General features: G+C 44.8%; 1 protein-coding gene across 1 annotated transcript in view; it reads left to right on the plus strand.

Moving 5' to 3' along the window:
- Window positions 1–27,186, plus strand: part of hdac4 (histone deacetylase 4) — a gene marked incomplete at its 3' end in the record, with an annotated part of 212,896 nt that overhangs the window by 180,955 nt on the left and 4,755 nt on the right. Inside the window, exons 24-25 of the mRNA XM_079517717.1 lie at window positions 10,689–10,807; window positions 12,340–12,473. Coding sequence (XP_079373843.1) covers window positions 10,689–10,807; window positions 12,340–12,473 — 253 coding nt within the window. The remainder of the gene's footprint in view (window positions 1–10,688; window positions 10,808–12,339; window positions 12,474–27,186) is intronic.

Raw genomic sequence — 27,186 nt, forward strand, 5'->3', positions numbered from 1 at the left:
CCTTCCTATCTATCTTCACTTGAACTATCAATAAAGGCAGAAAAGCCAAAAACAAATCATTGATTGCAGATTTTGGAATTTGGAAAAAGCACTTTGCTACTCACTACTTCCACCTCATTCACTCGACAAAATGTAGACTACAAGTGATGTTGGCATAAGACATATTGTTTGAAGCACAGAGCTCCTTGATCTAAGCCCTAAAATTCTTGAAACACTTTGCTTTTTAATTGGTAATTTTTTTTAAAAACACGTGCATATGCCGGTGCACACAGATGTTTGCATCCTCACCTACACATATACGAGTGCACCTGCATGCATGCACTGGTCTTGAGTTTACATGACACATGTGGCCGCATGTTATTTTAGAGTAGACATGTACACCGTAAGTCATGTTATCAACCTCTCCGTTATGGGAGCCAAGGAGAACGGGACGGAGTTGAAGGAGATGAAAAGAGCCCAGGAGTTCCTCAGTGTCACCTCTTGGGCCGTGGCGTCATTCATCCTTCCCCCCAGGTTCCGATGAGTAATAGGCCCCACAGGACAACCCTGGCCATGTCTCACAGCTCATAGATCTGCCATGCAGACACACACGCGCGCACGTGAATGCATGGATAATTATGCGACACACACACTCGTGCTCCACATCATGCACACACCGACATGTGTGCGTACGTACGTACGTACACACATCCAGACAGACACGCACGCTCACTCACTCATGCGCCTGATTTATACTCGCGCCCTGGTTTTGTGCATCGGAATATAGCCGATGTAAAAGCTTGTCCGTTTTCGCTGCGCGACACAGCACACGACCGTGCATAAATCGGGGCAATACGCTGATACGCAATATTTTTGTATTCATTCTTCTCCAACCACACTGTTTATCCGTCTGTTGTGGTCCCCCCCCCCCCCTCTTTGGGAGGGGATGCGTGCCTTGCAGCCGGCACCTTCCCATTCCTGCACTGGCCTGTGCCACGTTGCATTTGCAGGGGATCAAGCCTGAGCCTCAAGAAAGCAGGGAGAAAAAAGATAAGAAAATTGGCCCTAATGAAAACCAGAAGCACGAGTCTCTCTCTCTCTCTCTCTCTCTCTCTCTCTCTCTCTCTCTCTCTCTCTCTCTCTCTCTCTCTCTCTCTCTCACCTCCCCCTCCTTTCCTTTCACTCCTTCTTTCGCCATGAACTTGGAAAGAAGAGAGAGGAGGAGAATTAAACTTAATTCAAACCAGCTCTCCACAGCACCAGATGACAGGGCTTTGAAGTGTGTGTGTGTGTGTGTGTGTGTGTGTGTGTGTGTGTGTGTGTGTGTGTGTGTGTGTGTGTGTGTGTGTGTGTGTGTGTGTGTGTGTGTGTGTGTGTGTGTGTGTGTGTGTGTGTGTGTGTGTGTGTGTGTGTGTGTGTGTGTGTGTGTGTGTGTGTGTGTTTATGCGTGTGTGTGTGTGAGTGCATGCAAGCATATATGTTTGCGTGCGAGCGAGTGTGTTTGTGTGTATGTACGTCTGTTTTACGCTCTCTCCCTCCCTCTCCTCTGCTCCTACTTTTTTGTGAATGCAGGGGAAAGCCTTTCGAGCTCTGCCACGGTTAACCCCTTGTTGTCCGGTTTGACGAGCAGTACACCTTCCAAATAACGGGGTCTGTATTTCCTTGCCCATAGGCCTTGGCACTCCCCCGTTCAGGGGTTGGCTGAGGTTGACAGTGTGCACGAATCTCTCCCGCTGGTGGTCAGACCTACTTCCAGGCTCTTACTAATTAGTCCCAGTCCAAACCCAGCTGGGGAAATCTAGGAATTAGCCTGTAACGGTAATTAGCTTTGGTAAACTCCAGCCGAGAGGACAGCGGCGTGGTGGATAGATGGCAGGCCTGATGATTAGAGAGGCTGTTCCTGTGAGCGCACTGTCACAGGTGCGGTCCTCGCAGCGGCCAATGTGCACATGTCAGGTTGGGAGTTTTCGGCGGTGTCACTGACCCCTCCCATGAAACACGCCATAATGGGCACGCACAGTAAAATCCTTAGTGTTGATTTAACTCTGAGCATTGGTTACGTTTGCACGTGCTCAGAGAGTCACAAATGGATAAATGAATGACTGAGGATTCTTCTGTGCATGTGCCTGACGGATGTGTGGACAATATAAAATGATGCGGGTTATCTACACTCCCAATTACCGTACCACTTACAAAGATGTTACATTTGTAATATAGAGCACAGAAGTGCTGACATGACTCGCTCATCCCCTGGTTCCTGGAAGTATTTCACTATGGAGAATAACATTGGGTTTCTTAAAAATTGTCTCATTGTGGTAAAAGATAAACAAACGATATTGTTGGGGGAGTGGCTATGTATTGTTTACAATAGTCAGTCAGTCATATTTAATTCAGTCTGCTTCTAGCAAATATGTAACTAATTTGGCGGAAGTAACATTAGCGACAGTCAATTGATTCTTAAAATCCATATGAGTAAAACCGCCGGGGTAACTTGGTTATTTTTGGAACACAGTTCTTATTTGATGCGATATAAGAAGTCTATGGGAATTCAGAATGGTGGGGGAAACCCGCGACCCAGGTAGGATGTATAAATGACACGTTGCTCTATTACATTGAGATTGATGGGGGCAACGATGGCCTAGGCTAGTGGTTAAGTCACACACCACATAGGCTTTGATGCCTGACAGTGTGTCCTGGGTTTGATTCCTGAACCTGGCAGTAGATTTGCTGCATGTCACTCCCAGACTCGCTCCCCTGGTTCCTGTCTCTCTCTCCTCTGTCCTGAACAAAGGGGAAAAGAGAACTGGCTTGTAACGAGGCATTTTAACAAGGATATGTAAAATCACACTTGTGTGAAGAGAGGGGCAAGATGTATTTATATTGGCCATATGATGTTATTTACTGCCCTAAAGAAACATTTTAGTACATAGACTTGACTAGCCAAACGATTTACGTCATAAGCAGGGCTGGACTGGGACCACCACAACCAGCGCGCAGATAGCAGAAACTCTACCGCCCGCTCCGTCGAGGCACACACAAACAAACAAGCCCTAATACCACCACTTTTACAGAACAACTTAATGATACAAACCAACAGACAACTACACAACCCTTTGTTGCTCTCACAAGAATGATGCTGGCAAAAGGATTTATTTGTCACTCACTGATACAGGTACAGTGAAATTATCATGATGGTACTGGCAGAATGGCAGGCCGCCGGGAAACTTTATTTATTTATTTATTTATGTATTTATTTATATCATATAACTTGAGCGGCCCCCTACGGTCGCGCCCCACCGGTAATATGCCCGGTACGTCCTGTGGCCATAAGTGCTCTAAACAAACATTACAAAATCCCATAGACTAACCTAAGAAACAAATCTACATCTAACAGTTCTGAATATTCAGTCAGCTTATGGGTCTAAAACTCATACAGTACCTGGTCTCATCCCATAGTCCCCCACCCCTCCTATATTGAGCGTGAAAGCATTAAGTGACTAGAGAAACTTGTTGGTGATGGATAACACTTGGAGAGGGAGCTCTCCTTAATCTCTTATCAGCACCACTATGCCAACACCTGCTTCATCAACCTCTCTCTCTCTCTCTCTCTCTCTCTCTCTCTCTCTCTCTCTCTCTCTCTCTCTCTCTCTCTCACTATCTCTCTCTCTCTCTGAGACGAGCATCTGTATATGCTCGTCTCTATCTGTGTGGTATGTACGAGTGTGTGCCAACGATGCGTTCATGATCATAGAAAGCCAGGAGAGTAGTAATCTCATTAGAAAAAGAGCTGTGTGTCCAAAGATCTGTATTCTTGGAAAACATGATCTTCTGTGTGTGTGTGTGTGTGTGTGTGTGTGTGTGTGTGTGTGTGTGTGTGTGTGTGTGTGTGTGTGTGTGTGTGTGTGTGTGTGTGTGTGTGTGTGTGTGTGTGTGTGTGTGTGTGTGTGTGTGTGTGTGTGTGTGTGTGTGTGTGTGTGTGCGTGTGTGCACTCAGTTGCGTGCATGCAGAAGTGTGAGATTCGGAGCTTATGCCTTCATGTTGAGGAGGATTGGTGTAGGCCCCAGGTTGTCTGATGAGAAAAGAGGTATGCACTCTCCGAGGCTTAGCAGGTCCTCCTGGAGCATTACGTACGTGACAGACACATATATACACACACACACACACACACACACACACACACACACACACACACACACACACACACACACACACACATAAAATCTAGGTATTCAATTCTCTAGATTGCTGTTTTCCTGCTTTCTTCCTGTTCTCTGGTTGTTGCTACCCCCCCCCCCCCCCTCCCTGTTCATGATCGCATTCCTGCTGTTGCCCTTGTAAATATGCACAGACTCTCTCTCACACACACACACACACACACACACATTGTAAACAGATCCATTTACAGAACATAAAATCGTGGCAAAAATCCACATGGCAAAAATCCACATACTAAAATGAGATCATGCGACGGCCAGTATGCATCACGCTGATGACACACAACTACTTACCAAACGTACAAATAACATGCGCGCATCAACAAGGGTGCGCACACACACACAAACAAACACTCACACACACACACAGGCTCGTGGCCAGTGCTTGATCTTCAACATACACTCATTTGATGCATGCGCACCTGTTGCTATGTAGGCCAAACATTACCAAAACAACACGGTTTTTACAGTTTGGTGGAGGGAACACTCATGATATGTACATATCACATAAAATCCAGTGGTGGAAAGTAACTAATTACATTTACTTTACGGAGTTTTGAGGTATTTGTTTTGAGGTATTTGTACTTTACTTGAGTAGTTCCAATTTCCAGTGCTTTTCCTTCTACTCCACTACATCTCAGAGGCAAATATTTTATTTACTACTTTTATTTGTTTGACACCTTTAGTTACTAGTTACTTTCTAGATTTGGATTATTATTACAGAACATACATTAACCACTTCAACCATATACAGTATATACATTTTGTCCATTTGAAAATAGCATATCTACAATCTCACAATGCGTCGCGATGTGACGCATTGTGAGCTTGTAGATCTACTATTTTCAAAAGATTTGTATACATTTGAAAACTTGAAATGGGATATTCTGCATAATTAGTACTTTCTACTTTTGTACTTTTACTCAAGTACATTTTGAATTCCGGACTTTTACTTGTATGTTTACTTCTATATTGCAGTATTGATACTTTTACTTAAGTAAAACATTTGAGTACCTTTTCCACCACTGGTAAAATCCTCTGTGTTAATGTATCCATCCGTAACTCGGTACGACGGGTCCATTTGGTTTCCATTAAGGGTTAAATGAACAGAGAGAGAGAGTGAGGGCCAGAGGTTTGGATGGTGGACCACGGACAGCACAGGATGTCCTGTAGCTCTGCGGCAACGGTCGTAAACTCTCCCCCCTCCCGTAACTAAGTGAAGGACCTTTTTCATCTCTGCGTACACGCATCCATCCCCTGATTCACGCTCAATTAGTCCCCCTTAAAACCCCTGGTCTCCCCCTCGCATCGGCTCTCTAATTGATCGCAGTGGCTTTTTTTTATTCTGCTACATGCAGGGGGGGGTTGAATGACGCCAGCAGTTTTCAAAGACACAAGTAAATCTGTCTCTGCCTGACTTTAAATGTAATGCTGAGCAAGGATTATTATTTTAATTTAAGATGGGGAGGGGGTGTGAGTGCAAGCACCATGTGATCCCGCTGTTGTAATAACCTTGGTTGTTCCAAGGTAACCCCCTCTGCAGCGTGCGGCGGCCCACATGAGTGCCTGTGGCTGACATCCTTTTGGTGTGGGGTCTTTTATGGTCAAAACGTTAATGGGCCAAGGCTGTGTGTGGGAGGGGAAGGAGGCAGACAGAGAGAGAGAGAGAGAGACCTGTGAAACATGATTAAACTCTGAAATTGCAGCTGAAAAATATGACCCTGTCGTTAATTTTCATTTAATCGTCTAGTTTCCTGATGATGGGTAGAAGCATTCATGCTGATAACAGTAGTCTGTCATAAATGGCATTGGACATGCTATATCTATCATCTCTTTGATTTGAGCTAAGTCTTTGCTCTCTTCCTTCAAGCTTGTTGCAACAGCGAGCGTCTGATGTAATCCTTTTTGGCACAACCGAGCGTGCATTTGTCACTTCTCCAAAAAGCGTGTTCGGCTCATTGCTCAGGATAAGTACTCCCATTCAGTGATTTCAGAAAAAAAGATACAGTAGGCTTTATTGATTGATCCCTCAGACAGAAATTCGGCACACCCACAAAACAAAGAGCAAAACGTTATACCCGTGCCGTGACACAGGATTTACATCGAGCGTGATCCTCACATTGGTTTCAAGTCATTCGTCCATTAGGCTAATACATTGTTCTCACCCTTCCGTCCAAGGTCTCCTTCTCTTTCTTCTTCCAGCACCGGCACCCTCTTTCTGTCCTCTCTCTCTCTCTCTCTCTCTCTCTCTCTCTCTCTCTCTCTCTCTCTCTCTCTCTCTGTCTCTCTCCTCTCTCCCCACCCTTTACTCTTCGTGTATGCATGACGTTTCCTTCTGAGCCGGTGCCAGTGGCATGCTGACACACACACGCACACACAGTGACGCACACTCTCCCTGTGTGTATTCTAACTGTCTAGGGCTACCAAACCTCTGAACGGACCTAAAGCTGCCTCCAGCCTCTCCCTCAGACAGCTGTGTGTACGTATGTGTGTGTGTCGTGTGGGGGGGGGGGGGGGGGGGGGGGGTACAGTGGTGGGGGTGTGGTGTGGTGTGCCCGAGCCGAGGGTTATAATTTGGCGGTGAGCGAGGGATGGAGGAAAAGAAAAAGAAAAACGTCGGTCTTGGAAGCTTGGGGCACACTGCCCGCCAACAGCCAGCACACCAACCAACACCGTTGTTCGTGAGGTCAGCAAAGTACAGGGAACCTACGGCGGAACCCTGTGGTACTCCACCACTCACATACCTCACCAATACACTGCCTGCCCAAATGGCCTGGTCCAAAAAATCAAACCTGCGTCAAGTGTAGGGTGCCCGCAGCTGCTCGCTCGCAGAGAGAGCCACTGGTTCTGCGAGCCGGGAAGTCCTGCTATTATTATACAGTGCAGACAGCCCATCATGCTAACCGAGATCTCTATGCCACATTGTACTGCTTCCAGGTTGTAATACGCTCCCTCGGTTTATGTTCTAAAAAAAGAAAACATACTACTGTTACTGCTAATACTGCTACTACTATTAGGAGGTATACTGTAACGGACTATATGCACACACAATAACTACTTCTGGGACTAACTACTTCCTTACTTGGCTCTGTTCCATTTAGTGTACAGTGGTTCTCAAACTTCAAAAAAAATAATTTCAAGGACCGCCATAATTCTGAGACCAAATGGACCTGTAAGGGTCTATTTGGTTCCATTTGTTACAGACCCGTACAGGGCCATTTGGAACCCACTCAAGGACACTTTGAGACCCACTGGTGTAGCAGAGTGTTCCCAGTGAGCCAACATGCACAATAGCAGCACCCTGACTCTGTTTACCTAGAATGGAGCAGAGCCTTCATTAGTATCATCGGTAACACCTGTGAAGCCCAAGTTCTTTCCAAAATGGCGTGTATGCATATAGCCCATTGACTATTTGTACAAATAAAACCACTTGGAACCCTAGCATACCTATTCTGAGGCAAACATTCAACAACAACACCCAATCTACAAGTAGGGGCTTAGCATAGACCCCCAGGGGTCACCCGGCGACAGTGGCTCAGGGATAGAGTGGCCGCTTGGCAACCGGAAAGTTCCCAGTTCGATCCCGGGCTCTCCCAGAGCTAGTGTCGAAGTGTCCTTGAGCAAGACTCGGAACCCCTAATTGCTCTGTGTGTGTGTGTGTGTGTGTGTGTGTGTGTGTGTGTGTGTGTGTGTGTGTGTGTGTGTGTGTGTGTGTGTGTGTGTGTGTGTGTGTGTGTGTGTGTGTGTGTGTGTGTGTGTGTGTGTGTGTGTGTGTGTGTGTGTGTGTGTGTGTGTGTGTGTGTGTGTGAGAGAGAGAATGTAGTGCACAATCTCTGTAAAGCGCCTTGGATAAAGGCGCTATATAAATGCACCATTTACCGGTAAACTAATATAGGGTTTCATCTAGCCTCGGTCCCAGCCTTACTCATCTGTGAAGAGAAAAGCCTGGTCACGACCTAAGGCAAAGAGTGTATCGGTGGAAGTGTCGGGCCGGACCATCCGTCAAAAGTATTTCCCCCTCATCCGATTTTCGACCAATCACAACACTTGTTTAATTCACGGAGAATGTAAACAGATTTGTAAAGCGTCGACGTAATTTCCTTGAGCGGTACTTCTGGCAAAATCCCTCTACTTCCGCCAATACACTCTACAGCGGAGGTCTTGCCCAGTGTGAGGTTCAAGTGGTTAAACACAATTCTGAATTTATAGTTGCTTTGGAACACACTACACCACACAAACCTATCCTAGTGTGACACATTAGGTGAGTCAAAGATGGAGTCACCATATGGGCTTAGAGTATTACTATTAATGGAAACTGCAACCACAACTTAAAGTGAATCGTTCGTTCTAGAGCAGTGATTAGATTCCTGTGAAAGAATGACACATTGCACGCAAAAGAACGCCCTACCACATGTGTCAGATGTCTCCTTTACCACACTCATTCAGTTTTAGAATTATCTTCCATAATTAACAGAGACTAAAACGCACGCACGCACGCACGCACGCACGCACGCACGCACGCACGCACGCACGCACACACACACACACACACACACACACACACTAAAATGTGTCCATACTCCTCCCCTGAAGTGCAATTATGCCTGCCCCTAGATACACATGCAGTGCACTCTTTACTTCAGTAAAATACTTTTAAAACTGAATCATTGAATTGGAATAGATTGATGGAAATTCTTTCATTGGAAATTAATTAAAATGTATATATACTTGAAACATGTACTGTAGCTTTCCATCTGTTCAGTAGCCTATATGATAACCATCAAGAGGTTTACATAAAATATTTCACTACATGAATATAGATGAAGTGTTGTTGTTTTAACCTTCAATTGTTCTTTCCCTTCAAAGGAGACAGGATGTTTCCATTTCTCACTCCTATACCAAGCACTTAACGTTAAGTGTCTCCACTGCCAAAAAGATTGTATCTTATTTTATTGAATTTTTCATTTTGTCCCAATTTAGCTGATCTGTCCGTTACCAATTCCTCCATGTAGTTCCTGTCACTGCTGGCCTCTGTTTGGAGTGTAGACAACCACGTCTCTCCTCTGATACATTGTAATGTCACCACCAGTCGCTTCTTTTCAGCTGACATTGACTCATTAAGACCTGAGACCAGATTGACAGTTTTCTGAAAAACCTATGTTTCTACAGTATGTCAGTGGTGCTCGCACGTCTTCATGTCGAGGAACCCCCAGAATTATGTATGTGATCGCCGACCTCCATCTGAAAATATGTTGTTTCAGGGACCCACCAGAAGCAAAGGTTTGACTTAAAAATGTTTGCTGTGAAGGAATATCTTTACAAAGATTTGCATTAGTAGTGCCGCACTACGAGCTTGTAGATCTGTGGCTCAGGAGGTAGAGCATGTCGTCCAGCGATCCCTGGGTCGGCGGTTCGAATCCTGGCTCCTCCTGTCCACATGTTGAAGTGTCCTTGGGCAAGACACTGAACCCCACATTGCCTCCAATGAGTCGGTCGGTGTGAGCTTGCCATCATTGGTGTGTGAATGTGGGAAGTGAGGACGCTGGCGTCGACTGTTCGCCGCTTCACCTCCCAATGTATGAATGAATGGACCATTGTAAAAGCGCTTTGAGTAGGCACGTAGTGCATAGAAAAGCGCGATAAAAATGCAATTCATTATTATTATCTGCTATTTCTCAATAGCTAAAGTATAAAATAAGGGTTAAAGCAAGTGGTTCGCTAAACGGGCGTTGTGGCCACCCTGTGTCTTTATTCTTTAGTGCACCATCAGAGATCAACCTCCCCATGCACCCACAAACACAGCCAATCAGAGATCAACCTCCCCATGCACCCACAAACACAGCCAATCCTGTTCGTTGGAGCGCCCTGCCAAGCCGGATTCACCGTGGAGGATTTTAGGAACGTTACCCCTGCGCCACCCAAATGCCCTGAAATATAATATATTTGTCTTTCTTCCATTGTGATCCTTTTAAATCCTCATGCTCTTAATGTTCACATTTCGCGTGGCCCTTGTTTTGCCCTGTCTGTCAAGCTGTGGGTTCCACTTCCAGTGCCTGCAGTAGTGGTTCTGTGGAAATATGGAACTATGCTGGCAAAATCCAATAACCCTGCTTGTTTATATTCCCATGGGATTGATTGCAATGTTAATATCTTGAAATTGTGTCTCTCCCAAAAAACTTGGCTTATCGGACTCTGTGGTTTTGACTGTCCTTTGGAGTGGGTTGAGTTGCAGGTTTGTATCCCGAGAAATACATTTTGATGTGTTTCGTTTCGGGGCCCATAAACGTTGGCCCGGCGGCCATTCTGATGGGAACTGGGAACTAGGGGAATATTAGCACATAAATATAGCTATAGTACTCGGATAGTTGAGCTCAAGCCATGCATTGTTTGTGAAAATCTACCTAGTTGTGTCAATTTAAAGACGTGTCGTATTCTCTTCATTACAATTTCTCGCATATAAAGACATTTTTTGTGTGTGTTTTATTCCCTTATAGGACGGTGGTGATGCCTATCGCCAACGAGTTCGCCCCGGATGTAGTGCTGGTCTCGTCGGGTTTCGACGCGGTGGAAGGCCATGCGCCGCCCCTGGGAGGGTACAGCCTCACAGCCAAATGTAAGTGCACTGGAGTAAAGTAACTAAGCACTGTACTATTAGGTCAAATGTTGAGGTATTTGTACTTTACTTGAGTAATTCCAATTTCCAATACCAAGACAAATATTGTACTTAATAGCAGGCCACCGTGTATTCCTAAACGTAACCTCAATAAAACTATGCCCAAACCTAACCTTATTCGTAAACGTAACTTCAGTAAAACTATGCCCAAACCTAACCTTATTCCTAAACGTAACTTCAGTAAAACTATGCCCAAACCTAACCTTATTCCTAAACATGACCTCAGTCAAAACTATGCCTGAACCTAACCTTATTCCTAAACGTGACCTCAGTAAAACTATTCCTGAACCTAACCTTATTCCTAAACGTGACCTCAGTAAAACTATGCCCAAACCTAACCATATTCCTAAATGTAACCTCAGGAAAACTATGTAGGTGACCGGTCCGTCGAAAAAATGCATCAGAGTTTATTTTGGGGCACACCTTCCGTTTACCATTCATATCACTGGAATGATCAGAGTCAAATGCAAAGGTCAAAGATTACCCGAAAAAGTCCTTGACTTGTTTCTGTCCTTGTTGTGCTCTAACCACATGAACACTATCTTCCATATTCTGGGCATGTCATAATTGGCAAACATTCAGCAAAAGTTGACGAATAAACATTCAATAAAAACAGATAAACATTTTGTGAAAATTGAAGATTTACAAGCTCACAAGTTGTCACAACATGTCACAATGTGACATGTGAGCTTGTAGATCTTCTAATTTTGCCATTTAACACACAGTCCATTCCAGACGCACGCACGCACGCACACACGCACGCACGCACGCACGCACGCACGCACGCACGCACGCACGCACGCACGCACGCACGCACGCACACACACACACACACACCTTGTCAATGTTTTATACCTTTGTACTCCTTGACTTGTGCATGGAGCACGAGACCTTGGCGTGCCAGCAAAGAGCTTTCCCTAAAACCATCCCGGAGATCTCCAGACGAGAGCCAGGGGTCCTACGCGGGGAGGGGAGTGTGAGGGGTGGCTTAGAGAGAGATTGGAGGACGAGGGAGCATGGGTGGAGTGAAGGGGGGAGAGAGAGAGAGAGAGGTATATGGCTGAATGCATATATTAACCCCTCCTTCCTGGAAGGAAAACATCAAAGGCAGCGACTGAGCCAAAACCCAAAGCCGCATTTATTAAAATTAAACCTGGCTTGTATTATGCCCTTTTTTTGGTCCCCAGAAAAACCGAAATCTCTCTCTCTCTCTCTCTCTCTCTCTCTCTCTCCCCCTCTCTCTGCCTGCCTGTCTGTCTCTCTGTTTCTCTGTCTGTCTCTTTCTCTTTCCATAAAGAAATATGATGCAATAGTCTCCCCCCCAACGAAACCCCTTCTCCCGCTCCGTGTTTTCTTTGTTCCATGTCCAACTTTGAGCCAGAGCGTCACTCACCTCCCATCATCTCCCCTTGTCCTACCCCCACCCTCCCCCCGTCCTTCTCCGTCTCTGCTGTCATTTCCTGTGCTCCCAGGTTTCGGATACCTGACGAGGCAGCTGATGGGGCTGGCGGGCGGCCGGGTGGTGCTAGCCCTGGAGGGCGGTCACGACCTCACGGCCATCTGCGACGCCTCAGAAGCCTGCGTCTCTGCTCTGCTGGGCAATGAGGTAAGAAAGAAATGTGGTGAATAACTGAACACTCTCTCTAGCCAAAAACACCGCTTTTTCGAGAGCGCCCTTGAGCAAAGCACTTGACCTCCACAACTCCAGCCAGCGTAGGCGCTCTGTCTCCCAGCAGCAGGAGATCGGCTCCCGTGTGCCTGTGTGCCTGTGTGTGTGAGGCTACATGGACGTGAAACCCGGGCATTACTGAAAAAAGGCAAGCGTGGATCAGCATATATTTCCTGTGTTGCCTTTAGAGTGTTGCGTTCTAGCGAGAAAATATTCGGCAGTCAAGTCCCTTCAGTATCCTTTCTCTTGACACACACACACACACACACACACTCACACGCACTCATGTGCACACAAAACACCCGCTGTTTTAGTCGAACCCTGACGGTCATGTGCCGGCCTTTGAAGTTCCCCACTCCATGACGTTTATGAGCAATAGCCACAACCTCTCCCCGATACGTTTGGCCCGTTGACCGTAGACTGATTTATACTTTGTTGAGCGCACGAACATTGCGTGCGTTGTGGACGCGCAACTCAGTATAAATCACCTGTATGGTTTCCTTGAATGCAGGGAAATGTCTTGGATATTTATTTGCAGTACAGCTCACCATATAGGCTGGGTTCTCTGTGGTTGCACACGTTCAATCAGTGTTCAAATTTACCAAGTGTTATAAATAGTCAGATGGTGTGTAATTAAGTTTCGGTCGTTTACAAAAATGGTTAACAAAAAATAAATAAAAAAGAAAGAAAGAAAATGGCACTGGTTTAGCATTTCTCAGAGGATTTCAGAGTGCAGTTGCACTTTGGGTGATGACTCATAATGCAGGGCAAGCTTTAGGTCTTCTTACTTTAGCACTTTAAGTGCTAAATGTGTTAATATACAGTAGCATATAGCAGAGCTATTCAACTAAATTGTTCAGGGGGCCGGGGCCCCCCGCGAGCTATTAATCTCACACACTTCACAATGCGCTACCATATTTTGCGCTACTTTTATTTAAGATGCTATCTTAGAATGGATGTAGACCTATTTGACAGTGCAGCAACATAATTGCCTTCCTTGATGCATTAACAAGCATCAACGAGCATCAGGCTGGTCACACACACACACAGCTAGCTGAGAATGGCCAATTGCGATGCCTTGTGAACACTAAATATTTTCAGATGGGAGTCTGTGGCCAAAATGCATATTCATTTGGGGGTCCTTGACATGAAAAGGTTTGGAAATTACTGTTATACGTTACATTACTTTATGTAAGCGATAGCCCATGATGAGCCATGTATTACCTTCAATAAAATGGATTACGATCACGATATTGTCCATATTTTGGGGCTTCACACTCACACAATAAAACTGTTGGCAGTGTCTTATTGGAATAAACATTACCTTACTACTCCAGCGTGTAGGACGGAGACGCCATACCTGTAGGAACAACCTAGAAATGACTAACGTTTCACCTCAATTTCAAAACATACATGTTGTGTTCCCCCAAGAAAGGTTGAGTTGAAGTCCATGTTGTTTCTAAGTAATAGCTTGTAGCTGATTAGTTAGCTTAAATAACCATTAATACAGTGCAGTGTTTGTTATGCATTCAGGTTTTAGAAGTGGTGAGACCACAGCCATGCGGTTATTTGAAAAGAATGCACTCCCTGTCTCCCTCTGGCCTCTTGCAATGGTATAATCAACACTGGTTATACACTACAAGTGAAATATCCATGTACCAATCAATGTTGTCCTCACTGTCCATCCTGACTTAAATCACTTACGTGCTAGCGGCGCTACTGTACAAGTAAATGCAACGAGCGGTTGTCAGTGTTGAGGTTTTCCGAACAATGGACTGGTGGTCCATCTGATGTTTGACATAGCAAGGATGGACGAACGGCACTGAAAGCAGAGGAGGATATATCAGTATAATTTGTATTGACCCGGCAGAGTGAATGTAATCTGTGGGTATTTGCAGGGGTCATCGCCATGTTGGCTTGGGTACATTTTAGTCAAAATTCAATTTTTTTGCCACAGACATCCAAAATGAGTATGACCAGAAACACATAAAGAGACCATAACAGTTCTGTAACTCTGAGAGTGTTCAGTTAACTCTATCTCTACCGCTAGCTGTTAGCATAAACCCCAGTTCCAGGGGCCAGCATACACGTTCACTTTAAAGTTTGCCCGCACCCCACACACTCTCGCTACACACACTTTAGTATCATTGGATCACGCACACACTCTTTACCTCTCGTCAGAAGCTTTCACATGGTACAAAGGCACAAATTAAATCCGAAATGTGGATGGCAGATAATCCACCAAGGACAGCGATCCAAGAATCCGAGTTCTGGCGGTTTGAAAATCCTCCTTTCAACTGCTTTGCACTGTGAATATATTTGCAATCCCATAGTTGGAACGGTGGGGCGTTGCTATAGGAACCGGACCAATGTTAACCATTATATAGACGGAGTATACGTTGGGGTACGTATATATACGGACTTGGATATGACGCCACCTAGCGTCGACGTACATATATATAAGGACTTGGGGGGAAAAAGAGTTAAGGGGCTCGTTGAAAAATAAAACATTTGAGAACCACTAGTACTAGTTGGACTAATGTGCCATGTAGTGACGTAGTAAAGAAGTGTCATTTTGATCAATTACTGAATACATTTAATTACATTATAATGGTGTGTAAAACAGAAAAACTAAAATTTGCCATGGACAAGGCCAAGTCTTTGCTATGGACACATTTGTCTGTGTACAGACATATTGATGACCCCTGGGTATTTGACATGCCAAGCAAAAAGTGATATTTGGCACCAACAGCGCTGAGTGAAAGACTAGGATCGCTTAGTCATCCTTCCTTTAATATGATCCGAGCCAAAACCATCGTCATCTCCATTTTCATACTCCTTACCGCTCTGACGGGGGAAGTCACTCCACACGCACTCACACAGTACACCACATTATACGTACATACCACAAACACACACACACACTACACACGCCAGCAGAGAGTATTTCTAGGCAGAAGGTTACAGTAATTGCGGAAGTGTGGAGGAGCACGGAAACAAGCGGGGATGCATTGCACACCGACATGATGAAACAACGGTTGGAAATGCGGTCGAACATGTGCTGCTCCGTGCTTGCGGTTAGGGTTTGAGGTAGGTTGTCGGCCTAAACTAAAGCCTGTACCCATCAAGCGATCTCCGTCTCTCTGTGATTCATGGCACACGATAGCAGAGGTTGCTCCTAAAAGCCATCCTCTCTGCCTGTCCTGATAGCTAATGCAGAGGCTTTCTGGAGAGCTTTCTTGGAAGATCTCCCCAGGCTCATTTTCTCTCCTCATATTATCGGCCTAAAATTAACTGTATCCTTTTTTTTGGTTGTGCTTGTGGTACGAAGAAGAAAATATGGAAGCCGAAGCGAAGCACAACGAATACACCGTAAAATCCAATTTAAGTGTCAATTTAACACTCTTGAGTCCATTTGGTTACATTTGTACACTCTGATAAATTCACACGTTTTACTATTTTACTATGCAGATGTTGTGAGCATACTAGTGTATGAATGTGGGTGCCCGCTAGTGTGTTAACCAATGTTCCCTAAAACATTTTTCATCGGTCTGAGCAAACACGCCAACCTTCTGAGCGCAACTGAGCATAATCATGTTTTGGCTTATCCAAATCTAATTACAGAAGAAGTAATAACAGTTGCATTACTTTTAATAAACTGTAGGCTACTAGGTCAGTTAAAAAAATCTAGTGTTATTAATATGCGCTACATAGATTTGTTCTGCATGGCACGTTCCTGAGCTAGGGGTTCTGTGTTCATTTAACCCTCAGAATGTAATGAACACTCCTGATTTTACCGTGCGTCTGTTTATTCCCCCATTATTTCCACTGACTGATCACTTCTCGCGTACTCACAGAAGAACCAATGTTCGTGACAAAGTATGTTTCCCTCGGGTTGACACTTAAGAGTAACCACAACTCGAGAAACAAAGACATATACATCTTAACGTTTCTAAGATGGAAATATGGAAAGCAAAAATCAAGCCCTGTTTTTGCAGCTGACGTGTAAGAAAGCTCATTCTGTTCTTAGACCATATAGCCACCTTTGTAGTGATTGGACCGGTGCGTGTTTGGTCAGTTCATACGCCTCATAGGCCAGTTGTGGATATCCTGTCATAAAATGGAGAAATAGTTTTTCTTTCAATAAAGGTCTTTCCAGGTCAGTTTGAATTTAGCCTTACGCTTAATTTACAATACTCCATCATGCTATGGTGTCATTTGCCAAAAAGAACAGATCTACAAGCTAACAATGTGTCATGGTGTAATGCGGTGCTAGATTGTAGATGTGTTCTTTTGGCTGTACTACGACAACTTTTAGGTTTAACTTACCCCGAATCCCCTCCACTACATTTATAACGTAAGGAACTCCTTTTACAATTCCTTGACAGTAACGAGACTTGCAACGGTCAGTGGCTAAACTTAGAACTGCATGTAAAAGATTGAATATCCAGCCTGACAGTGTTTGTATGAAGTTCATTTTATTTTGAGAAATTGAGCAGTCTCCCTAAGTGTTGCTCCAGGCCCAGCCACAAGCGCTCTCGGAGTGTTCGCCGTAATTGGGAATGGCTACCTGCTAAAGCCATTATGCTCTGCCCTGCGAGGCCTTCAGAATGCTATTAATGATGCATGTGGGGCCATAGTTCCTATTATACAGCCTCACATTGCATATAGCGTGACCAGCTCTGCCTGGCTTGTTTTCAGCCTGATATGGGATATGATTGCAATTAGAGGGTGATAAGTTTCGTGAGCCAATGTTTTAATAACTGGGAGTTAACAAAGTCCCTTTGTCAATAGCCGACACAGTCTCAAGCAGTTGAAGGAATGAGGCTAGGCCTCCAACCCCCAACTTCAGTGTCCATGTTTATTCTCAAGTATACAGGTGTAAAATGGTGCGTGACATTATTTTCCGTACAAGCTTCCACACATTGCAGTTTCAAGATATGCATAAGAAAAGGAAAATGACAACGAAACTATAAAATATCAAATATACACAAGGTAGATTTCCTCAGTCTCTATTGTGCAAGTAACATCACTGAGCATCAGATATAAAATGTGTATTAAATGTTTTGGAATTCACAGTATATTCACAGTCGCATACATAGATCACTTATTTATACTGCAGTAGTTGAATCAATAACATTTTCAGAATGTGGTTCTGATGTAGACGAGATCTTCAAACTATTTACAATTTAGGCATTTAGCAGAAATCCAGAGTGACGTACAGTACATTAAGCAAGAACAAAAACATGGCAATACATCTTATACATAAACATTGTTATCATGAATCATACGTAAGCTAAGAACGTAACAGTGGAATATATCTATATAATGAAACTATGCATATATACTATATAGTGCTATGTCTACATAAGATGCTATCTAAGTTACATACGTTGAGCCTTTGCATAAGCCTGTAAGGTCAAAGATGTACTTAATTCCTGAATACTAGGACAGTAAGCATTAATCTAGTAAATATGTGTGGTTATTAATCCCTACATTAGTCAAACTAATATTATATATCTCTCTATCCACTTTTCAAAGTATAATGGGCTATACCTGCTGGGCTTCGGAAAGGATAATAACTTCATGAAATCATGACTAGTCAAATTAATGTAAGAACGAAAACCTGCCACCCACACAAGTAATGTATTTAATGAGATGTATGTTTCTGTTACTTGCCAAGATTAACATGGAGGAATGACATTTCATTTTTTTCCCCTGACTAATCTGGAAAAACTCCCAAGAATTCTTATTTTTGAGGCTCACGCTTCAGTTAATGCCTGGCTCAGTTTCTGTCTTTTCCTGGTCCTCCCTGTGGAGGAATTCATCTAGATATGTACTGAGGTTCTACTCTACTTGGAGAGATGTCAGGACTGTGAATTCTGATGGGCTGTAGTGTAGGGCCATGACAACTACGTCTTGGGGTATGGTGTCATATACAGTACAATGTCTATGCTACAGTTAGATGTTAATTGCCGCATGCTGTATACTGATGACCCAAGGGAGCTTTGGAATAACGGTGCTGGCGTTACATGTAAGACAAACGCACTTGGATTGTGAAATAGTGGGGGAAGTAGAATGTTTTCAGGTTCTTTATAATGCTACTGACTCTGGAAAACAAAGAATGAAAAACATTTTCCAACATTTAAAAGCCGTGAAGGGAGCTTATTTTTATTTTTATTTTTTTGTGTGGCTTTCGCCTTTATTTTATATTTTTTATGGAGGGACAGACAGTAGGCTGACAGGAAATGGGGAGAGAGATGGGGGGGTGACATGCAGTAAAGGCAGTCGGGATCGGGAGTCGAACCCGCGGCACACTGCCAGACTGGATTACCAGCCAAGGTGCCTGGACCACTGAGCCATGGCCCAGGCTGTGAAGGGAGCTTCTTGATCAATCAATCAAGTCACCTTAAGTGGCAGATGCCAAAAAGAGGGCTTTTTTTTTTTTTTTCCCAATGTATTTTTATTGAGGCTCTGAAATTTCACAACTGTTCAATCACAATTCATTGTATATAGAACCACACATTTTTCTTTTCTCAACATAGCATAGGAAAACAACAAGAACCACAATACGGACATTACAATGCACAGACAAAAAACACAAAAAAAAAGACAAAACGAGTACACCACAGTCTTGACATGATTACACTACAGGTCACCAGAGTCTTTGTTATTCACTACCGTTCAATAAGGTACATTGAAGCACAGTCTAGAAGGGTCCACTGTATCTAAGACTGGTTCCCATACCTTTGTGAACCCTTCCATGTTATCACGGAGGAGATAAGTCAGTTTCTCCAGAGGAACCACAGTCATTACCTCCTTGTAATAGAGAGCTATTTTAAAGTAGAAATAATGCTTCAGAACAGGCTAAAGTTGAGTAAGGTTTAGAGTGGAGGAATCAGTTGTTGGCAGTTAGTACGAGGTATCGCCGGTGCATCTCTGGACATGACCTGTTGTTCCAGCCCTGCAGACAAACCAAGACATAAATAAGCTCTTGGAATCGTAAAAAGGGAACATGGCTCCGTTCCATGTCTCTCTTGGACAGAGAGCAAAACAAACAGCACAATAACGCAAGATCACGCAAATAAAACTCGGTCACCGCGACTTATCAGCCCACCACCACCTCCAAAAGCCTGAAAGGCATCATCCCCCCACTGTGGACAAACGGGCCAGGCCGGAACGTTGGGTCTAAGTGATCGGGTAAACCGCCATTAACCTTTCCAGAATGTTTCTCTTGAAGGGGAATGCTCTGCGCCATGCCAGACCTGTCAGAGGCGAGGAATGGCACCACGCTGGGACCAAGGTTTGCTTTTGAGGAGAAATAGACAAACACTGCTTTAATCCAATAACCTTAATCTGTTTACCCGCAAGGTCGCAGCTATGATGACTGTTAAGGCTCAGACTGGGATACTGAAGCAGCCTCTGTCTACTTCACTTTACTCTAAGGGCATTAGGACATTAGGGCCTCACTCAGACCTTTACTGCATTGCTGTATGCTTGTTGGATAAATGTTGTGTAGTGTCATGGCCGCCCCAATGCATTTCCAATGGAAGTCACATGGTTTGTAGTCCACATTTTGGACTACAAGCTGTTGTATGGCTTTCGGCTGTGTTTCGACTGCGCCCCTCCCCCTCATACAACAAACCATGTGACTCCCATTGGAAATGCATTGGGGCGTCCATGACACTACACAACATTCATCCAACAAGCATACAGCAATGCAGTAAAGGTCTGAGTGAGGCCTTCGACATTTGGACATGAATGTGAAGGTCAGAGAACGCAGTAGGGGTGTCACTTTTTGGGGTGTTGAGGAACTGTATCAATAGACTTCAGAATTCAGAGTGTGAATTTAACTCTTGAGAGTGTGACCCTCACTATTTCATTTTACAGGATGTTGCACTGTAGTACTTAACAGTACAGTATGTATTTATCAAAAATAGAATATAATGGATGGAATATTTTGGAAAATGTTCTGGGTCTTAAAGGATTAAATTGTGGTGCAACATGTTGTTAGCTTGTTGATCACCCTAGTGCAATGAATTATAAATTTAGCTTAAAGCCGAAATCACACTCACGAGACACAACACAACGTTTTTAGCATTCGTCACAACGGTGTGATATGTCCTGTTGCATGTCGACACAAGTCGACGCAAGTGATTCAATTGCTTCAATTCAATGGTTGCATGCAACTACATGCGTCTACTCGCAACCGTTTTGTTATGGCGGCCCATTGGTGTGCTTTGGGCTTTAAAGACCAACTTCAAACTGGCCTGGAACGACCTTTATTGAAAGAAAAACAATTTCTCTTTTTTATGACAGGATACTCTAGTCCACTAGCCAAAAGAAATGCTGTTCTCAATTCAGACAAGCACTGTAGACTTGACTAAAAAGGCAGAGCTTTGAATAGCCATCGGCAATGCAAACCGTGGGTGACTCCCTGGAGGGAGGAACAGAAAGTAGAGGAAGCAGGGGTGAAGGGGAGTCACAAATGATCTTTAAGATCGGGCGCTGGGAGAGGGAGGCGATTGGGGGGCTCACGTCTCGGATTTCTGCAGCCCGCAGAGTGCCGGGATGGGCAGGGGTCTGGCGGGGTCACCGGGGTGGCTGCCACGGGGAGCTGAGAATTCTCCCAAATTGGCTGAAGGCGGTATACGCTAGCAGCTAGCTCTGCCCTGCAGGCAGTGGTGGAAAGTGCTAAGTACATTTACTTAAGTGCTGTACTTAAGTACAATGTTGAGGTATTTGTACTTTATTGGAGTATATACTTTTACTTCTACTCCACTACATTTCAGAGGTAAATATTGTACTCCATTACAATTATTAGAAAACTTTAATTGCTAGTTACTTTGTAGATTTTGAGTAATATAAAAAATATATGCATTACGAACTTTAAGGGGGAGGCGCCATAAGGCGTCATGTGGCATTGAGACAGATAATTAGCTCAATATACGTTTTGCCAATTTGAAAATAGACTATTCACAAGGTCATGCGTCACATATTTTTGAGTGGTGCTAGCCACTCCTATGCAGAGCTATGTATGTGTACGTATGTACGTGTGTGTGTATGTATGTGTACATGTGCAACACCTAAAGTGGCCACATTAATGCAAACACACGCACGCAGAGTGCACATGTGCACACACACGCACGCACGCACGCACGCACGCACGCACGCACGCACGCACGCACGCACGCACGCACGCTCGCTCAAGTACATTTTGAATTCCGGACATTTACTTGTAACGGAGTAGTTCTACATTGCAGTATTTATACATTTACTTAAGTAAAATATTTCAGTACTTTTTCCACCACTGCCTGTCTCGGCCCCCCAGAGCATGTCAGTTGGTACACATCTGAAAGTGGTTACCCACACACACCTCTCTCGACAGGGTCAGCCACGCACGGAGGGATCGCATAATCAAAGGAAATGGAGGAATCATTTGAAGTCAGGGGGTGGAAGCTATTGTTATAAAGCAGCTATAGGCCTATGCTGCATGGGGGTTAGTACGGGGAGCGACGACTGTAAAAGTATGGAGGATGAATTTTGATCATTTGCAGAGCTCATGAATTCATTTCACAAATAGTTGTGTTATATGGGTGCACTTGCATGAAACCGTTCATTTTTTCCCCCTTGAAATGTAATTTCGCACACACGCCCGCTCACAGCAAATGTTGAAATGTGTTGAACTTTCTTATACACGGCGCATTAACACTTGAATTGAATTCGTGAAATAACCTTCACTGCTGAGTATTTCACTAACCTTTGAAGAATCATCCGGGCGCTAATGTAGGTCCGTTTGATATATTCCAATTGTTTGTAATAGTGTTGAAAATATTCCAGTGTCCTGACAACAACAGCAGCGGGGAACTGGGAGACACGGGCGCCGCCATTGCCCCTCATTGACTTTGCATTGCACCTCAATTTCCCATCAGCCCTATAGGGAGCCAATGTGACTGATTTTTTTTCCGGTCACGTGATCCAAACGTGTGACGTATCCTACTGTGTCCGATGGAAACCATGTATCTCTTAAAAGTTATCAAAAGCAGCGAATTAAACAATGAAAACAAGAGTCGGGAATGTCGTGGTCAGTTAAAGCATCTGTTCACATGAGGGCCACAGTGCGACCTCGTAGATCCAAGCACCGTGTTACTCCCCTGTGAAAAACCACTACAAATTACCTCACAAACATGTGGCGACGTGACACATATTTCTGCCGCACGACAGCATTATATAGGACAGTGGTTTTCAACCAATAGTCCGGGGACCACCAGTGGTCCTTGAGGGGATTCCATGTGGTCCCCAGCTAAATGATGGAGAGTTGGTAACCAAATGGACTCTTACCTTTAACTCGTGAGAGCGTACAATGAAACCAAATGGACCCCTAATCGACGTTTGCTTTGCTGTAACTACAAGCCTTCCACAACAGAGAGAAAGCGTGGTAGTAAAGAGGAGAGGTTTAAATGTACCTGATCAAATCAAACTGGCAGGAATGTTGTTTGTTGTTGTTTTTTATCATAACCTCAATGGAGGTCTCTCGTGTAATGGAGGTGGAATGTAGCTGAAAAACTGTGCCCGGTGGTGGTTTGATTGAAGCAGATATGGAGAGAATGTGTGTGTGTGTGTGTGTGTGTGTGTGTGTGTGTGTGTGTGTGTGTGTGTGTGTGTGTGTGTGTGTGTGTGTGTGTGTGTGTGTGTGTGTGTGTGTGTGTGTGTGTGTGTGTGTGTGTGTGTGTGTGTGTGTGTGTGTGTGTGTGTGTGTGTGTGTGTGTGTGTGTGTGTGCATGCTTTCTTGTGGATTTATATCCAATCTGTGGAAAAGTTTTATAGCAGTTTTGTCACTGTGTGTATACGTTTGTGTGTTTATGCCCATGGGTGTCTTTGTTTTTGTGTATCTACTGTATATCCGATGTGTGGAGGTGTTTCATAGCAGCTGTGTGTGTGTGTGTGTGTGTGTGTGTGTGTGTGTGTGTGTGTGTGTGTGTGTGTGTGTGTGTGTGTGTGTGTGTGTGTGTGTGTGTGTGTGTGTGTGTGTGTGTGTGTGTGTGTGTGTGTGTGTGTGCTCTCTGCGTGCGTGTGTTTGCATTAATGTGAATGGAGCAGATGCGTGGGCTCAGACAAGGGACCACAGCTGGATAAGTCGGTCAGCTGTGCTTTTGTTTATCCGGCCTCAAACTGCCCGAGGGTTCGTATTGTCTGGAAACGTCCCGAGTCCCACCACACTAGACCTGACATCTCTGATCTAAGTATAGCACACGCAGCATTAAGGTCAAATAGCAAATGATAAATAAAAAAGCTTGTACGTTGGCTATTTTTGACGGATGTTCTCCCCAGAATAGTGAGGCTAGGGTTCAAGGGGATAAAGTGACGGTACAATTTACAGTTTAGGCATCTTAATCCAGAGGGACTTACACAGTAAGCAAGAACAACACAGGGTAATACATCAAATACATAAAAAGAGTCATCAAGAATCATACATAAGCTAAGAACCTATCCATCTAACAGTGGGATATCTATATAATGCAATTTGATATGCATAGAGTGCTACTAAAATCTAAAATCTACATAAAATGCTATCTAAATTTCAAAGGAACAGGAATGTCTCTTCCTCTGTGATTGATGACTTGCCACCATGACACAGTCTGATTCCACCTTTTTGCGACAAACCCCACTAATCTGATTTTAGATCTAACATCGGTGAGTATCTGACCCAGTTGAGATTTTATGTTTTTAGTGACTTGCAGTATATATATAGGCCGGAGCTGAGAAGCCCCTCCGTCGGAGCCAAAACATCCTAAACCTTTTTTTCTTTATAGCCCCCCTCTGCCTCCTGTGTGACTGTACCGTGTGCATCCAGCGTTTTACTGCACACTCCAGTGTGAGAAATATATCCCCCGCTTTTATTGGCAGGTTAAGACAAGCTTGGCTATAATGAGCATCGGGTTCCCTTTGAAAGCGGCTCAAATTAGCTGGGAAACAGGGAGATAAAAATTGCTGAATGGACTTTACGGGCTCCTTTTCGTTCGCCCCCACCGCCGGAGTGCGTAATCGCAAAAAGTCTTTCTAGTTAAATAGCTCATGAATGATGCATTGGCAACGACGCCGGTCAACTCTGAACCCGGGGACTAATTGATGATTGCGCGCAAACAGATGTCGGCCGCGTCCAAACCACGGTTGTTAGCAATTATTTGATAAACAACAGGCTAATATGCTAATTGCTACCAGCTGCCAATGAGGTTATTCACGGTGTTTGCACTCCGGTTACAGTAAGCACGCCCGGCTTCACCTGTACCCCCTCGGGCCTTTTGGTATTTTACTCCCTGTGAACACAAGGGGAAACCTACTCCCCTGCTGCCGAAAAGGTCACCTGCTTTGCACAATACACGCCGTTACCTAGTTCAATTAGCATAACATAATCAGGCGGCCTCGGCTGGGCCGCCGGCATATGCGCCTGGACGCGACAGTAAACAATGGACGCCTTGTGCACTTTTTTCTTTTGCTGAACAAGTGGAATTCCTTGCTGCTTTTCCACTGTTTTGGTTTCAGCCTCCCTGCGGAATGTTTTGTCAGGGCACATTCCTCACACACACCCGGCCGGCCTCATGGCTTTTGCACGGCGTCTCAATTTTGTTGGCTGGGGTCTTTGAAGGCCGTGCCACACTGGCAAACACATTTCCCAGGATTCAGTAGACGCAGTGACAGCAAAACACGTCTCGCATAAAGACACTTATTTTATTTTATTTCTGTCAGAAGATGGCCGCCGACTTGACGCTAGAAAGACGCGGAGGTCCATACTCAAATAAACACTAAAGTGTTTTGGCGCATGATGTGTGTGTGTGTGTGTGTGTGTGTGTGTGTGTGTGTGTGTGTGTGTGTGTGTGTGTGTGTGTGTGTGTGTGTGTGTGTGTGTGCGTGTGCGCGTGTGCAGTGCATTCCCTGTGTTTTGGATTGGTCCTATACCTGCCAGGTGGGGCCCCTAGAGTTCAATGACAAGAGCCATTAAAGTTTATAAGCGTGAGGCCCGGCTGTCAGTCAAACTGACAGGCTGCCCCTATCCAACCCTGCTGCGAGTGGAACCCCACAAGACCCCACAGAACCCCTGACCTTGCTTTGACAGGGTGCTGAGGCAGGCTTAGGTTGTGGGGCCGGTCCAGGCTGGGTGTGAGTAGGGTGACCAGTTCCAAACTGTTTATTTGAGGGACAGAAGTATCGCTTAAGTGAGATGGGGGTGGGGGGGGAGAGACAGGGTTATCAACTTACTAGTCCACTCCTTCAGCGCCACGTTTAATATCAAGTTTTAGTCGCAAATTGCCACGCTTTTCAGCTGCCGAGCTCTTCTTTTGAAGAGCCACCAGCTGATTTGATGAACCGGAAGTAACAAGCAATCATTTCCGGGGCACTCGCTATAGATACTTTTGTTTTCATCACAAGCGCTGATATGGTACCATAGCAGATCTACAAGCTCACAACGTGTCTCGGATGCGACATGGTGTGAGCTTCTACATCGGTTATTTAGATATGAATCATGCTTAAGGACGCCTCTTCTGAGTCTCTCGCACTCACTTTCTCTCTCTCGCCCTCTTGCCCTCTCTGTCTCTCTCTCTCTCTCTCTCTCTCTCTCTCTCTCTCACGCACACAGACACGAACACACACACACACACACACTCCAATGAAGAGTCAGTGTGTGTGCGTGCGGGCGGGCGCTTGTAATTTGGATATTAAACCAGTTGATTGGGAGCCCAATTGCGCACATAATTGGTGGTGGGGCGGGGGGGGGAGAGCTTGGTAGGGCTCTGTGTTTCATCCTCTGGTAAAGGTGCAGATTGGATATGGCAACCATCCAGGTGCCACACAAAAGAAATCTGTGTGCTTCCTCGATTATTCGATGAATCAAAAAAGTCATAGAATATTCAACAAGTAAATTCTCCATATATATATAGACTGCATGGCCAATCTTCATTGTAATCTTCATCTTAAAATTCACTCTAATAAGAGTATCAGGGAAATTGTAGGCTGTGTGTGTGTGTGTGTGTGTGTGTGTGTGTGTGTGTGTGTGTGTGTGTGTGTGTGTGTGTGTGTGTGTGTGTGTGTGTGTGTGTGTGTGTGTGTGTGTGTGTGTGTGTGTGTGTGTGTGTGTGTGTGTGTGTGTGTGTGTGTGTGTGTGTGTGTGTGTGTGTGTGTGTGCGTGCGTACAGTACACGTGTGTGCATGATGCAGCCTGTCGTGCCACAGCAGGATTAAAGTATCCGTCTCTCTCTGGACCGACTCCCCCCCCCCCCCCCCCACCCCCCCCCACCCTCAACCGGCTATTTGTTTTAATTAAAAGAAAACTTCCAGCCTTGGCTGAGCGAGACCGACCGGCGATCCTTCTTTCCTCCGCTCTCTGGCATCCTCTTCGCCTCTCTCCAAAGTCCTCGGTCCAAACCTTTATTATTTTTTTGTTTCGTTTTTTTTTCTCTCTCGCACTCTTTTCGCTTTCTCTATAGCGTACTCTCTCCTTTCAAGTCTTTGTTTTGTTTTGTTTTTTAAAAGGGACGCGTTTTGTCTTTTGAGTTTATATATAGAGTTGAGTTGGTCCTGTTTGGGGGGGGGGGGTGAAAAAAGGGGGGGTGAGAAAGTGTAGAAAGCGCAGTCGGCCAAGGGGAAATGGAAT

This window comes from Electrona antarctica, assembly GCF_951216825.1.
Source record: "Electrona antarctica genome assembly, chromosome: 13".
NCBI classification, from domain to species: Eukaryota; Metazoa; Chordata; class Actinopteri; order Myctophiformes; family Myctophidae; genus Electrona; species Electrona antarctica.